Source organism: Brassica rapa, chromosome A10 (assembly GCF_000309985.2).
Source record: "Brassica rapa cultivar Chiifu-401-42 chromosome A10, CAAS_Brap_v3.01, whole genome shotgun sequence".
NCBI classification, from domain to species: domain Eukaryota; kingdom Viridiplantae; phylum Streptophyta; class Magnoliopsida; order Brassicales; family Brassicaceae; genus Brassica; species Brassica rapa.
Window position 1 is genome coordinate 19,107,343 of NC_024804.2, and position 15,767 is coordinate 19,123,109.

The window sequence follows — 15,767 nt, forward strand, 5'->3', positions numbered from 1 at the left end:
ACAAGTTTTTAAGATGATATTTCCCTCTATTCATTAATGTTGTCCTAAACCAAGTTTTCAAGATGATATTTACCTCTATTTCACAATAAGTTTTTTTTTTCTTTCTATTTTACATTTATTTAAAAGAAAAAGACTAAGATAGCACTAAACCAAGTTTTTGTTCCCAAAGTAGCATTCAAGGCTCAAAGTCACAAAAATAGGTTTCATTAAAGAGGTAAATATACATTTATACCCCTTGGATTAATTAATCCAAATCTTAGGGTTTAGAGTTAAGGGGTAGGGTTTTGGAATTAGAGTTTAAAATTTTATAAAAAAAACATACTAAAATAAAAAATAAAAATTTAAAAAACAGTTCCAAAAAGTATTTTTAAATTATAAAAAGAAAATTTGAAAAAAAAAATAAAAAAAAAATTTTCGAAAAAAAAATTATAAAAATTTCGAATCTGAAAACATATAATCTGAAACTATAAAAAAAAATTATTTTTTTATTTTATTTTTATTTTTATTTTTATTTTTATTTATTTATTTAATTTTAAACCAAGGGTATTAGGGATATTTTACTCTTTAATGAATGTCATTTTTGTGACTTTCTCCTTCTAGTGCTATTTTTGAGACATAAACTTCAAAATGTGCTATTTTTGACAATTGCTCTTTATTTAATATAATATTTTGTTTGATTTCCGTTAGATAATGAATCAAAAATAAAAAATAAAAACTAGAAAAATTATTTAATATATGTATCGAAAATGTAAAATAACATTTATAACAAAATAATTTATAACGTTTCGACCGCCATAGCCTTCTCGTTCGTTCACTCGGTTCGATGACTCCATTTCATGCGACGGCCAATGCATTAAATTTTAAAAAGCTCAAAATATTTGTTTAATAAATCTACAATCATTATATAACTTTTTCATTGTTTCGGCTTCATTAACATGATATCGTAAATTACTTCCGATATGTGATATAGTCTTTTGCTATTTTAGTTCAAACATGTTTAACCTTGAATTTTTTTAAGATATGTGATCGAAAAATTAAGTGCATTTTACTGATATAAATAATTAAATCAATTTTTAAATTTTTTTAACATAAATTTTAGAAGTTAAAATGACATTTAGTTATGTGTAACCGAGCTATGATATCATAATAACAAAGTTATTTCTATCTCAAATTAATTTAACTATGTGTGAATGATATTGTTTATCCATTGTATATTACATCTCTTACACTTATGGATGTGAAAGTTTTCTTATAGTTAGATTTTCGACTTTACCAAAAAATACAGGTTCCGAGACCATCATCACACTCTCCTCCATGTTTATATTGATTTAAACTCATTTTCACTCCATGTTTACGACGACAAGAAACCGATTAATCCTACTCTCCTGACACTCAAAATCGACACATCGTATCTCCATTTCTTATTAGAGATTAATTTGTAGCCGTTAGATTAGAAAGAGTTATTTACTTTTGTGAAGGGGTAACCTAGCTTTTGAATGATTTAATAATATGATCATATGGTCCAAGTTCGAAGATTTTCACACCTTAATGCCTTCAATGTCATTTGTTTGCTTACCTCAAGAGTCACTACAACGATTCCTTAGATGCTCCCCGTAATCCATCCCGTTACTTGCCACGTGTCCATTTCTTTTCCCCCATTTTTCCAATATCAACTTATGTTCCTTCTCGAATCATGCAATATTATTATAAAATCACTTTGGTTTGTTAACGAAACCAAAAGTGCGTTTCTGATTATCGGATATAACGTTTATTGTGTGTCAAAATTTACTTTCAAATTAATGTAGTTTTTTCTCAAATTGGAATCATATGCTTGTTATATAAGAACAAATTAAAATAAATAATTCAAGAGAAGGAAAAGTGGCAATAATCGTAATTCGTAAGCATTTAGGGTCTCCCATATGAGTAAATTAGAGTTTCATAATCCAATCCCAAAAAAATACTGCAATTTTGTGGGTAAATTTCCCAGTCCATGGCTAATACTACTACATCAGCGGCTGGATCATCCGTAGCTCAGCTTCTGGCTAGCCTGTAAACTCCAGGCCATTTGCTCATATATTTTTCTTTTTTTGCTAGACATTTGCTCATATATGGAACTAGGTACAGGTTTGTTTCATAATTTGTCTACTGAAAAGTTTCATAGTAGCACATGAGGTTATGTATAATGTATGATCTAAAAGGGGATTCGACCATCATATTTGAGCACCAATAACTATAGAGGGGAGGTGAGAAAGTGACGTCAACCAAGAAACCTAGAAACATTAAACAAGAAGTAAAAATACATGACTACGTACGTTGCATCTTACTATAAATACATAAGACCACTCAACATATATCTTACACACTCCAAACACACAAACTAGAAGCAATATGTCGATGGAGAAGCTTGGTTGCTGTGAAAGCTTCCTCAAAAGCTCAAAGCCCTACTTCGCCATGATATCTCTCCAGTTCGGTTATGCCGGCATGAACATAATTACCAAAATATCCCTCAACACCGGTATGAGCCACTACGTCCTTGTCGTCTACCGCCATGCAATCGCCACCGCCGTTATTGCTCCCTTCGCTTTCTTCTTCGAAAGGTTATATATCCATTTTTCATTACATGACTTCTTGAAAGAGAGATTCGTCAATGAACAAGAAATTTGTTAATGGTTTTGTGTATTCAAATTTTTTAATTTTACAGGAAAGCTCAGCCGAAAATAACATTCACCATTTTCATGCAACTATTCATTCTCGGCCTTCTTGGGTTATTACTTAATGACTATCTCCATATAACTATAGTCTCTTGGACGTTTTATAAAATAAAATAAAAAACAAGAGAATAACATATCTTTCCCTGTATAATAAATTAACAGGCCCGTGATTGATCAAAACTTCTACTATATGGGGTTGAAATATACGTCGCCCACGTTCTCGTGCGCCATAAGTAACATGCTTCCGGCTATGACCTTTATCTTGGCCGTTCTATTCCGGTACGTAAGTTAGCACAATCATAAATATTAGGCAATTGATGATTTTTTGAATGGTATATCATTTATAAGAACTATTGTCTAATTTGATTAATAGGATGGAGGTGTTGGACGTGAAGAAACTGTGGTGCCAGGCGAAAATAGCTGGAACGGTGGTGACCGTAGCCGGAGCCATGTTAATGACAATTTATAAGGGACCCATCGTTGAGCTATTTTGGACTAAATATATGCATCTCCAACATGCTAACGACACGACACCGTCTAGCAATTCAAATGATAATAAGGATTTTCTAAAAGGCTCCATCCTCCTCATCTTTGCTACCCTTGCATGGGCCTCCCTCTTCGTTCTTCAGGTACAATGAGATTATACTTTGAAGCTATCCCTAAAGTAACCAAGGGACAATAATATATTTTGTTTTATATTTTTTTGTGTTTAAGTGAACAGCCAAAATTTTACTTTTACAAATTTGTTTTTGTTAAAGGGTGTGTACTTTTACAATTATTCACTCATTGTTTATTGGTTCGATCATGATTTATGTGATTAGGCAAAGATACTAAAGACGTACTCGAAGCATCAGCTTACTTTAACAACATTAGTTTGCTTCATCGGAACATTACAAGCAGTTGCTGTGACGTTTGTCATGGAACACAACCCATCAGCTTGGAAAATTGGCTGGGACATGAACCTCCTTGCAGCCGCTTACTCTGTAACATTAATTTCTCTCATATTTTTTTTTTTTATATAATCCCATAGTGAAAATAAGTAATCTGGTATATAAGGTCATGGACCACTTGGTTGATTATTATTATCTGCTTTCTGAGATAAACTCTATGGACCTTTTTCATGTATAAGTAGATGGCTTATTAACGGATAATAATGGTTTATTTGGAAAACATAGGGGATTGTTGCATCAAGTATCGCATATTATGTGCAAGGGATAGTGATGAAGAAAAGAGGACCTGTGTTTGCTACTGCCTTTAGTCCTTTAATGATGGTTATAGTTGCAATCATGGGTTCTTTTGTCTTAGCAGAAAGGATCTTCCTTGGAGGGTAAATTCCCACTTTTGCCCCTTTCTCATATACTCCATGATCATGTTCATAATGTTCAATAACGCAAATGAAAGCTTATCGATTTGGTTTTGTAACAGGGTGATTGGAGCGGTACTTATTGTAATTGGACTGTATGCGGTCTTGTGGGGAAAACAAAAGGAAAATGAAGTGACTCATTGTGAGATGTTAGAACCCACCAAGAATATTAATAAAGTAACCGAGGATGTGGAAGCTAATAATGGAACTGAAATGAAATATTCGGACTCTATGCTATCAACGATTGTAATCAGTACTCCAGCATCAGAAACAATTTTGAAGAAAACTAGCCAAGAGCCATGAAAAGATTGCATGAAGAGAATAATAAAAGACTACTTTTGGTCGGATATTTGTGTGTATTTTTGTCTTTTTCACTTTTAATTTTGACCTATATGATTATGAATTAAATACGTGTAATAGCAAGAACTCTAACTTGCACTTCATCAATACGAATGTTCTTATTGAGTATTTCTCGGAATATAACAAATTTGAACCATAACAATACTCACTAGTTCTAATCTCTAAGCACAAAAAATAGTAAGATAATTGGAGCCTTGAAGGAATGTTATGATTGAAACGAAGAGGTATTTAACCTTTACCTGATTTGAAAGGCGACTGGGACCAAATCAGACAATGGTGTGGCAAGCCTAGACGGAGCCGGTGAGTTTCTACAAAGAGGGCACGTGGCACTTGTCCGGAGCCACTCATCAACACAATCAGCATGAAAGCAGTGATTACATTCCGGTATACACCGAACCGGATCTCGAGCTACGTAATCACATAGGCATATTGAACATGGACCGTTATTGGGCCTCGGTAATCTTCTGCTCTCTCCAAGCACTATCCTTGGATATGACTCTATAACAGGCCGGTCCAGCCCGAGCTTCACCTCAGCCGCCGGCGAGTCAAGAACTCCGTCGCTCGTGGCTCCGTCTCTTGGAGCAGATTTTGACCTTATGCAGATGTATGAAGCGAGCATTATAGTGGAGATGAGGATGAGGATGCTCACGGCGATGGCGATGCCGTAACCAAGTCCAACCCCAGTGGCCGGAGGATTTGTTGGAAGCATTGTATATGGAGAGAGTTTGTGAGAGAGAAATAAACTAAAACGTGGAAGGAGAAGAAGAGTTTGTATAGGAGGAGACAAGTTTGGCGTAGTCCCCGGGCAAACAATTAAATGTTGCTTCAGAACATTGTTATGTAGTATATTTTAATTGGGGTTATATGAAGTTATGACCTTGAATCTTTCATCTTCTTATATTATTATGGATCGTTGACTCTAGATCTTTAGTGATTCTATAAAAGGTTTTATATTTTAGCTCGGAAACCAACCCAAAAAGTTCGTTAGACGTTATGCAAAGTCTCAAATGTTCCCGTTTTTACACTGTTATATGAACATTTGTATATATGATAAATATTTTGGAAAATGTTAGTGTTCATTTGAGATTAGAAATTTTTTTTTGTGTGAAAGGATTTGAGATTAGATTCGCTCATCTGATTATGACATCAGTCGTACAATCGTTCCATCCGTGTACTAAGTGCATGGATGTAATGTACATTTATCTTTTGATGAGTACTAATTTTTAGTGACATCACTATTTTCAATTGAAAATGATCTCATCAGTAAAAAACTGAAGTTAGTAAGTGATTCTCATTAAAAAAAAATGACCTCCTCTTTTGCGACAACATCTACATTAGCGAATTTTTTTTTATCTACAATCATTACCGCAAAATTATGTTTTTGCGTGATTAGTGGGATTGCCTTTTTGACCTAGGAATTGTAGAATCGTGTTAGTGACAGAGGAGGAGTAAAATTGCATTTTTTTTGTATTTACTGCATTAAATAATTAATTAAATACTACTCCTTCCGTTTCATAATAGTTGATATTTTAAAAAATGTTTGTTGTTTCAAAATAGATAAAATTTTGATATATTTATATTATTTTTAATTTTATTGAAAACTGTGTAACTAATTAAATTTTTCAGTTATTTTTTTAAATTTGTTGAATGATTTTTAAATTTTATTTGTAAAGTTACTTTTTCAAAAAAAATAAAATTTTTAATATTTGTGCAATGCGTAAAAAAATTATGTATTTTGAAATATTCCGTACATGGAGCTAAAAGTTTGAGATTAAGAATAGTTAACAAGAAAGTGTGAATCACATCGGGCCACATGTGATCAGCCCAATCTGTGCATAAACCCATCTGTTAAATAAAATATATATACTTTTCAAAGGAAAATATATCTCAGAATTCAATAACCATTTTCTATTTTATACCAGTTGCAAGACAGGCATGTTTTCATTATTATACTACTATGCCCATCAATAACAAATACCCCACCAAAGTAGTGGAAATTAACTTTTGCACTACCGGAAGAGTAAAGAAACAGATGAAGAAATACACTGTTGGCCGACACCAATTTCACAAAGGAAAAGAAAAGATAAATAATAGCATGGTGAATAATTGTGGCCATACCAGCACCAAAGTTTCACCGGTTCGCATGCTGCGGGAATATACTCTTTTTGGAATGTGAATTGTTGGATATTTGAAAGCATACCCCATTTACTATTATGAATAAACCACATGTAAGGACAAAAGAGCTCGTGTTATGGTAAAGACTCCACGGTTAAAATAACTAATCTCTTCCAACTAGAAGCGAGAGCAGCTTAAGTTAATCCTATTGACACCGCCGTTGTAGTTCGAACTCATAACCTTATGATAAGTGGAATAAATCTTTGATTTGTTTCATTTACTTTAATATAAGTTTGGTTTTGTTGTACTACTTGGTCATTTCGTAGCTCACTCCACTATATATACCCTCTCATGCCACCACCAACTAATATCCCATCCAACCCAACACATACAATACAATGACCACTCTAGTTATATTCCTCCAACTTTTTTTCATTATTCCACTGGCACTTGGGTTAAACCACCCAAACTGTGACCTCACCAGCACTGAAGACCAAGGCTCTACCCTAAGGATTTTCCACATAGACAGCCCTTGCTCACCCTTCAAATCTTCATCCCCGCTCTCATGGGAAGCGCGTGTACTCAAGACTCTGGCCCAAGACCAGGCCCGTCTCCAGTACTTGACAAGCCTCGTCGCCGGGAGATCTGTGGTTCCTGTCGCCTCAGGGCGTCAAATGTTGCAGAGCACAACGTACATTGTCAAGGCTAAGATAGGTACACCAGCTCAGTCTCTACTCTTAGCCATGGACACGAGCAGCGACGTGGCTTGGTTGCCTTGCTCCGGCTGCGTTGGCTGTCCTTCAACCACCGCCTTTTCTCCGGCCAAGTCCACCACTTTCAAGAACGTTAGTTGCAGTGCTCCTCAGTGTAAGCAGGTATAATAAACACACCTTCAGATATAAATAATAAATATGTTCCATAGAATGTTTTTGATTATAATTGTATTCTTCACACTATGTTATAACATTTTCGTAGCTTCATTAATGCTCCATAATCGAATTAACATTTTTGGCTCATGTATGTCACTTACTATAATAGTAGCATAAACTTTGTAGTCGTATTATAATAGTAGCAACTTGCAATTTGTTTTCATCTTAAAGATCTAAGCATGAGAATATTGTAGTCCAAACAAGGAAATTATATTCAAACTAGTAGTCTTCAGATCTAGAATTTATTTGACCAAAAATTTTAAAAAATAAATAAATTGAAACACTATTTAAATTATATTTTTGGTAAAAAAGTATTTTCACAGATAGTGAGGTCCCATGTGGTTAATAATTTGATTATTCCACCCAAAAGTCTGAAAAATAATTCACGGGATTACAGAACACTCACTAAACCAGACCGACACATTGCACTAACTCACGTGAACACACTTGTTAACAGGTACCCAACCCCACGTGCGGATCACGCGCGTGCTCTTTCAACCTCACCTACGGAAGCTCCTCCATCGCCGCTAACCTCTCTCAGGACACCATCCGCCTCGCCGCCGATCCGATCAATGCCTTCACCTTCGGTTGCGTCAACAAAGTCGCCGGCGGAGGAACCGTCCCTCCTCCACAAGGCTTATTGGGCCTAGGACGAGGCCCATTATCACTCATGTCACAGGCTCAGTCACTTTACAAGTCCACGTTCTCCTACTGTCTGCCGAGTTTCAGGTCTCTCGCCTTCTCCGGATCGCTGAGACTCGGCCCCACCGCCCAGCCCGTGCGCGTGAAGTACACGCAACTCCTGAGAAACCCGAGGAGGTCTTCTTTGTATTACGTCAACCTCGTTGCGATACGCGTCGCTAAGAAAGTCGTCGATATACCGCCGGCAGCTATTGCTTTTAATCCCACCACTGGCGCGGGAACCATCTTTGACTCCGGTACGAAATTACATTTTGCAATCCGGTTTGGTTTCGGTTTAGATTTTTAATTATTGGTTTTCTGTTTGAATTTAAGACAGTTCCGGTTTGGATTTTGCATTGGTGTAGACTTAAAAGTCGGTTTAGTTCGGTTTTCTTAACTAATATGTATTTAGGATCTTAACCGCCTAACCGGCCATCTGATTTGCAGGTACCGTGTACACGCGGTTATCTAAGCCGGTTTACGAGGCAGTGAGGAACGAGTTCAGGAAGCGCGTGAAGCCACGTACCGCAGTGGTGACCTCACTCGGAGGTTTCGACACGTGTTACTCAGGAAAAATCACGGTGCCGACAATAACATTCATGTTCAAGGGAGTGAACATGACTATGCCAGCGGATAACCTGATGTTGCACAGCAGCGCCGGGAGCCTGTCGTGCCTCGCTATTGCCTCGTCGCCGGAAAACGTGAACTCTGTCGTCAACGTGATCGCAAGCATGCAGCAGCAGAACCATCGTGTCCTGATCGACGTTCCCAATGGACGTCTAGGGTTGGCACGTGAACGGTGCTCTTAAGAAAAGATGAATGAGACAATAACTAATTAAGAGCGTACTAGTAGTGTTTGAGCAGCGACTTGTTTGTTTGTGTGTGTTTTTGTGTTTTTTCATTTTTGTCTTTCCTCGTTCTGTCTGCTTCGCCACTTTTCATGTGTTTGTTAGAGGACGGTGGTGTGTAGCATTTGTCTACTCTTATCAAGTCATTATGTGGTTTTAACCTTTGTTAAATTATCTCGAGACTCGGGTCAAAACTAATAGAATAAACTATTACCTGCTGAGGAAACTGTATGTTTGCTCTTTATTATGCGACTGTAATAATTTAGCAATAAATAAATAAATACAAAACTGTTGTTTATAAATTTTAAGAATGCTATGATAATGATAGATGGCAGATCACATATGATAAAATTATAGAATCACATGTTGGACAATTTGATACATTTCAAATGGAGAGATATGCAAGTCCACTCGGTGCGTTTGGAAACAGACCGGCCTTTGCTTCAAAGATTAATACATTTTAGAGTTTACAGAAGAAAAAAAATTGAGAGCATGAGTTTGCTCCATATATATCCCCATATAATCAAAAATACAGTTAGATAGAAGTGTTCCCCGAAATACTTTAGAATTTGATCTAATTGTATGAGTAGTTGATAAAAAGGTACATTTCGAATGTTTTCTTTATTCTGAAGTTACATGAAATTTTGTTGTCGTTTATTAAATCGGTGCTCATCAATACATAGGTCCCTCGGGCATATCTAGTGGTTATTCATGCTCGTAGTTTTCTTTTTCTCAAAAAAAAATGTCAAAGCTTATAGGGTTGTGTGGACACTGTAATGTGCATAAGATATTAAAAATACATCACTCAATGGCCAACTGCGTTAGATATCAAATGTCATAAATGATTATGCGAAAGAGAGCAGAGAAACTGGAGTCAGAGTGTACATTTAAAATTGAGGTTCATTTTCTTGTTTGTACAGAATTTTAATTTCCACCAGAATTTTCCAACGACCTACTACAACTTGCTAAAATCTTGAAGCTAGCTCTCTCAATCACCAAGAAGTTTAAAACGAAAAAAAAAAGAAGTTTAAAACGTGGAAGAAGACTAGAAACAAAAAAAAAATTGTTACACCACACCAACTAGCACACACAAACTTTGTTATAAACTCAATATGTCGTATCCATCATGTAATTAACACCACAACAAAGCTCTCTACTCTTGGTTCAGTCGGCACAATATTATGATGTATGTTTTCTTTTCCTTTTGGATATAGATATTTGCTTTTTACTCCACAACGGGAACGTGTGATGTGAGTCTCACATGCTAAAGACACAAGGCATAGTGGCTAAGTCACTAACCCACGGAGACTTCTTTGGTCGATGTGATGATTACATTGTGTGCAAACTGAAATCATTCGTTATAGCCCTTATAGAGAACATTATGAAATGAAGAAAAGGGAGTGTGGAAGATGACAAACAAACACACACACAAAAAGAAATGCGTAAAATCTCCATAAACAAAAGGTGAAAATAAATTACCGGTTAATGTTATAAACTAATGCAATTTTTTTCACCAGAAAGAAAAACTAATGCAAATTTGAGAAGGACTAATTCGGTCTAATGGATATTTGATTGAAGTTAGTGAAACAATTTGCAAAATTCATTTGTTACCCCAATACTAAATTTTTCTATTCAAGTTTCCAAATGTTTCATCAGTGCAACTATATCTTATGTTTCAATTATTTATTCAGATTTTTTTAAATTCTTATAATATTTTAGTGGTAAGTAAAAACTATTGTGAGAAAAGCCAAATAAAGTTATTTATTTGTTGATATGTTGACAAAAAAATTATTTATTTGTTGATATTATTATTATAGTGGGAGGGGCTTAGCAACTTGTATGGGTTTTGGATTCTGGGGTGGGCACTTACACGCGTAGCCTAAATGAAAAGCCCACACCACACCACGCAGCACAACACACATCATCATCGTCTTCTCTTTGCTCTTTTCCTCCTCACATATTATCTTTACCTTTTCATCACTCAAAAAGATAAAACAAACCCAAGAATCTCCTGTCCGGACCTCCTCGAATCTGAGGTAGCCATGTCTTGCACTTCCAACGTCTTGCTATCCCCAAACGGCTGCGTTTTGGCATCTCCTAAGCCTCTTGGCAGATTCCTCAGCGCCAGGTCGGTAGGACGGAAGCTTTTCGTATCAGTCGTTAGAGCTTCTTCCGACGATCCTGATTGTAATGCCGAGGAATGTGCTCCCGACAAAGAGGTAATCTTTTTCTTACACAATCATTAATTTTTATTAGAAGATTGCTGTCAAAGTAGTGCTGTTATGTGTTTTTTGTTTATGAGTGAACTTTCAAATCTCCATAGATTATGGATAAAGTCACATTCTTTTTGATGTTTTAATATTAAGATTTGTAAAAGAAATTGTTACTTTTACTGAAACCTCAACACCAGTTAGAATTGACCATACATTTGAAGAAAAAAAATGATCTTGTTTGGTGGCAAAGTAGTGTAGCTCTGTTTTTTTGTTACAGAGTATGTACGAGTGAACTTTTGAATCTCCATGGTTATGGAGAAAGTCACATTCTTTTGATGTTTTAGTATTAAGATTATATGAAAAATGGTTACTTTTAGTGAAACCTCAACACCATTTAGAATTTGATGTGATCACAAACTAAAAAAATCATGCAACTGCAAAAAAAAAAAAAAAAAATTGATGTTGTTTGGATGGGTGAAACACACAGGTTGGGACAGTGAGTATGGAATGGTTGGCTGGAGAGAAGACCAAAGTGGTGGGAACGTTTCCACCTCGGAAGCGTGGTTGGACTGGCTATGTTGAGAAAGATACTGCTGGTCAGACTAATGTTTACTCTATTGAGGTTTGTAATATATCCACTCATACCTACTTCTTTTTTATTAAGTTTAGTTTCTTTAGTTTCCTTAGTAATGTGTATGGGAGAGAAAGAGAGAAGCTTGGGAGAGATTTTGGTTTTCAATTGAAGGACAAAGCTTGGAGCTTTGTTAATTTAGGTTTTGCCTAGGGAACGTTTGTTATGCATTAGAATGTGGTGGAAGCATGATAAGAAGAGATCTCTGATTAGGGACCTCTGATCACTTTCTTGTTTTGGGGCCTTATTGTTGAGGGTTGTTAAGTGATCTTCAACAAATCTCCAAAGATGTTACATAATCTTATGCTTCTTGATCTTATCAGCCTGGTTCTATATTTGGTCTCACTTGTTTGGTTTTTTTTTCTTTTGTCTTCATTCCAATATTACGCCATGCAAATTCTATTGGCTTCTTCTTACTCTTATTGACAATTCTATTTGTTTTTGCTGAAGAATATAGCTTTTCTTGTTACTTTGTGCAGCCTGCAGTATATGTTGCAGAGAGTGCCATAAGCTCAGGCACTGCAGGGTCATCTTCTGATGGAGCTGAGAACACAGCAGCAATCGTAGGAGGCCTTGCCCTTATCGCAATCGCCGCAGCTTCCTCTATACTCCTCCAAGTCGGTAAAGATGCTCCATCTAAACCAAAAGCAGTGGACTACAGAGGACCGTCTCTCAGCTACTACATCAACAAGTTCAAGCCTTCAGAAGTTGTTCAGGCTTCTGCCCCTATCCTCACCGATGCTCCACCGGTGGCTCAGGAAGAAACTTCACCGCCGGAAACTACAGCCAGTGTGGCTCAGCCGGAGGAGACGCCTTCTGTTCAGGCAACAAGTAGTACCTCTTAAGAGGTTATTAGCCTAGGGAGGGATTCAGTTTATGCTGTGTAAAAGATGACATGAATCATATACCAAGATTATGCGTCTTGTTAATATTCGGATGTAACTATATGCATACTCTCTCTTTCCTCTATGAGTTGGTGTTATAAATCAAGAATCAAATCCTATTCTTGTCTTCAGTTGCTTTGACCATGAGGAACAATATCTTGGTTTTGGCATAGCATATAATCCATTAACGAAGACATGTTGACTTTGTTGTCATTGGATCTAGCTTTGGACCAAGAAAGGTGCTAGCTTCATCTATCTTATTAAAACTCAAGTACAAAATTGGAGTGTTTGGAAACTTGAATAGGACTTTTAAGAATTTGGAGTGTTTGGAAACATGGATTGCAGTCTTTTAAAAAAAAATATTTTTGTTTGAAAACAAGGATAGTAGTATTAAGAAAAAAAGTAATGGGCTTATGTTTTTTTAAAAAATTGAAAGTTATCTAGGCCACTTTTAAAATATACCAAAATGGGTCAATCTAATTCCTTAAAAAAAAATTTTCTAAACTAACCATAAAACAAAATTTAAACTTTATATACATATTTCAAATCAAAATAATAATTCAAATTTGATTTATATCAAAAATTGATTCAAAAATATACATATATTCAAAAATGGATTTTTACTAAACTATTTTTCAATAACCATTATAAAAAAATATTGTCAATATATATAAGAAAAATATAATACAAAGCCCAATTTGAAATACCAACTCAAATTATGGTTTTCATATTTCATATTAAGTTTTAAAAATATAATATATGTAATTATTTATATGATGGTATGTATAAAATACTATTAATTATATGATTACTTATATGATGGTACATATAAAATACGATTAATTATATGATGATAAAATATGATATATAATAATGACTAGGGATGGGCTTTTGGATACCCATACGGGTTTAGTTCTGATCGGTTTGTATTTTGGGTTTTCGGGGTCAAAGATTTCAGCCTTATTAGAATGTTTCTAAATTTTGGTTTGAGTTCGATTTGGATCTTTGGGGGTTTGGTTTGGGTTTAGATAACTAATTTAAATTATTTTTAAAGTCTTAAATCATTATATATTTTAAATTTCTCAAAATGTATAAATAAAATAATATATTACGTATAAATTTGAATAACATATGTCATAATACTTAAGCTTAACATATCAATTGGCTTGATTTAAAATTTTGGATACGAAATCAATAATTATTTTAAGTATTTTTGGTGATTTGAGTATACTTTAACTATTTCAGATATTTACTTTTGACTATCTATATATATTTTCAAGTATTTAAACCAATTTAAAAGTATCATTTTTGATGTTTTATATACTTTAAATCTAAAAATAATTAATATATATAAGTATATAAATCTATTTTTAGATAAATTCGGATATCCAAATACTTCGGTTCGGATCAGATTCGGTTCTCTAAATAACAAAATTTTGAATAATTAGAATATTTAATCAATTTATGTTTGGGTTTGGTACTATATCTTTGGATCGGTATCGGTTATGTTCCTCGGATTCATTTTTCCAAATCCTAATAATTACATGAAAAACAAATATCAACATATTTTTCAAAATATACACCCGCGCAGGGTGTAGAATTAAAATTAATCTCTACTAAGGTTTTGAACCCGCTATATGTTTCAGAGTCTTTCATCTCCTTTTGTGTTCAAAACCAAAGAAGAGTTTTAAGTCTTCTTCATGTTGCAACCAACAATTCACAATCTTCAACATAAGAAGGATACACTTAAAAGCACTCTTTCAACTGATTATCTCCGGTGACCAATCTTCAAAACTTATGCTATTATATATCCCACGTGACTTATTTACCAAATATTCCAAGTAACAATATTAGTTTGAATTTTGACCCATCATGATCTTTACTCGATAAACACGAGGGGAAAAATCATTGTCACGGTTCACGGATGTGGTTTAGAGTCGTAATGAAAGAGATATATATCCTTCTCCATTAAAGTAGGTCGTATGTCACACATTTTCTTGTCTATAATTGTCGACCTATACAATACAAAAAGCATAAGATATACTCTTAGAAAGCAATGTAGGCTCCATTTCACTTAGTGCATCAACGCATCTAATACAGGTTATGTGCCTTTAACGGCATGTCGATATATAAAATGTTCTATATATAAATGTCTTTTTATTTTTGAATTATATAGATGTATCTTGGGTCCAAACTAGCCATATGTTAGCAGTCTACGTTATCGGCCACATCCCGATTTTCTGTTTTTAGCGATGCCGAAATTTTAATTATTCAATAGATGAGACTCGAATCCAGATGACTTCACTGTGTTGGACTTCATCTTCAAATTAATCGTCACTGAACTACAAGGTCCGGTTAAAAATACCTTTAAATTTGCGTAGGAGGGAAATTGAACACATAAGGCAGTGATACATCGGAATCTAAACCGATACACCAAGCCCAACCAATTAAAACATGATCCACAAAAGAATAGGTAAGGCAACAAAATATATTTGAACATATATTAAATTTCAAATCAAGTACAATACTAGTTTGATAAAATTTTGGCTTTCGGTAACTAGTTTTTTTTTTGTATAATTTCGATCCAATTATTTTGTTTGAGTAATGTTTTCTTACCAATGCCATATTGTAGTAATCTTTAAACGACTTTCTTATGACAATGACTCTTGAATACCCTAGATATTATTGTCACATGTTAGTCCACGTGGAAATGAGCGTGGTACCACGTGGGTATGGAGTGGTTCAACAATACGGAACTGCTAGTGTGCTTCAAGAGAATATGATTCGTCTTTAGTAGTATTCAACTTGAAAATATAAAACAAGAATCAAACTACTAATTTAAGAAGGGAATTTTTTAAAGATGTCATTAGAAGGATTTGAAGCTGGGTTTAGAGGTGCACATGAGTATCTCTACCAATAGACCTAGTTATTACTCAAAGTTTTGCCATACAAATAGTATTTATTCACGTTTAAGGGGTATCATGTGACACCCCATCTTCCCAAGTAGATTTGTCACCGGTTGTCAAAAGAAA

General features: G+C 34.8%; 4 protein-coding genes across 4 annotated transcripts; 3 read left to right on the plus strand and 1 right to left on the minus strand.

The window, feature by feature from the left end:
* The first annotated feature begins 622 nt into the window (after positions 1-622).
* Positions 623-4,534, plus strand: LOC103847095 (WAT1-related protein At5g07050). Its single transcript, XM_009124137.3, has 7 exons — positions 623-2,597; positions 2,702-2,764; positions 2,874-2,990; positions 3,085-3,340; positions 3,533-3,694; positions 3,887-4,038; positions 4,137-4,534. Exons 1-7 carry the CDS (start codon positions 2,389-2,391, stop codon positions 4,375-4,377), a joined length of 1,200 nt encoding a protein of 399 aa, XP_009122385.1. The 5' UTR covers positions 623-2,388; the 3' UTR covers positions 4,378-4,534.
* On the minus strand, positions 4,483-6,649 carry LOC103847096 (putative RING-H2 finger protein ATL69). The gene has a single exon (XM_009124138.3). The coding sequence runs from the start codon at positions 5,141-5,143 to the stop codon at positions 4,670-4,672; it is 474 nt and encodes a 157-aa protein (XP_009122386.1). The 5' UTR covers positions 5,144-6,649; the 3' UTR covers positions 4,483-4,669.
* Positions 6,650-6,890: 241 nt separating this feature from the next.
* Positions 6,891-9,233, plus strand: LOC103847097 (aspartyl protease AED3). Its single transcript, XM_009124139.3, has 3 exons — positions 6,891-7,424; positions 7,936-8,416; positions 8,607-9,233. The coding sequence occupies exons 1-3, from the start codon at positions 6,948-6,950 to the stop codon at positions 8,966-8,968; spliced, it is 1,320 nt and encodes a 439-aa protein (XP_009122387.1). The 5' UTR covers positions 6,891-6,947; the 3' UTR covers positions 8,969-9,233.
* A 1,679-nt stretch (positions 9,234-10,912) lies between these two features.
* Positions 10,913-12,866, plus strand: LOC103847099 (protein MAINTENANCE OF PSII UNDER HIGH LIGHT 1). The gene is made up of 3 exons (XM_009124140.3): positions 10,913-11,226; positions 11,708-11,842; positions 12,331-12,866. The coding sequence occupies exons 1-3, from the start codon at positions 11,050-11,052 to the stop codon at positions 12,694-12,696; spliced, it is 678 nt and encodes a 225-aa protein (XP_009122388.1). The 5' UTR covers positions 10,913-11,049; the 3' UTR covers positions 12,697-12,866.
* Positions 12,867-15,767: the final 2,901 nt, after the last annotated feature.

What these genes read in the sequence shown, in the direction of transcription:
- LOC103847095 (XM_009124137.3), top strand. Translation starts at nt 2,389, where the DNA reads ATGTCGATGGAGAAGCTTGGTTGCTGTGAAAGCTTCCTCAAAAGCTCA. An exon ending in ATCTTGGCCGTTCTATTCCG is followed by an intron (nt 2,991 to 3,084) that starts GTACGTAAGTTA and finishes TTTGATTAATAG; the next exon opens with GATGGAGGTGTTGGACGTGA. An exon ending in GAAAGGATCTTCCTTGGAGG is followed by an intron (nt 4,039 to 4,136) that starts GTAAATTCCCAC and finishes GTTTTGTAACAG; the next exon opens with GGTGATTGGAGCGGTACTTA.
- LOC103847096 (XM_009124138.3), bottom strand. Translation starts at nt 5,143, where the DNA reads ATGCTTCCAACAAATCCTCCGGCCACTGGGGTTGGACTTGGTTACGGC.
- LOC103847097 (XM_009124139.3), top strand. Translation starts at nt 6,948, where the DNA reads ATGACCACTCTAGTTATATTCCTCCAACTTTTTTTCATTATTCCACTG. An exon ending in GTGCTCCTCAGTGTAAGCAG is followed by an intron (nt 7,425 to 7,935) that starts GTATAATAAACA and finishes ACTTGTTAACAG; the next exon opens with GTACCCAACCCCACGTGCGG. An exon ending in GGGAACCATCTTTGACTCCG is followed by an intron (nt 8,417 to 8,606) that starts GTACGAAATTAC and finishes TCTGATTTGCAG; the next exon opens with GTACCGTGTACACGCGGTTA.
- LOC103847099 (XM_009124140.3), top strand. Translation starts at nt 11,050, where the DNA reads ATGTCTTGCACTTCCAACGTCTTGCTATCCCCAAACGGCTGCGTTTTG. An exon ending in AATGTGCTCCCGACAAAGAG is followed by an intron (nt 11,227 to 11,707) that starts GTAATCTTTTTC and finishes TGAAACACACAG; the next exon opens with GTTGGGACAGTGAGTATGGA. An exon ending in CTAATGTTTACTCTATTGAG is followed by an intron (nt 11,843 to 12,330) that starts GTTTGTAATATA and finishes TACTTTGTGCAG; the next exon opens with CCTGCAGTATATGTTGCAGA.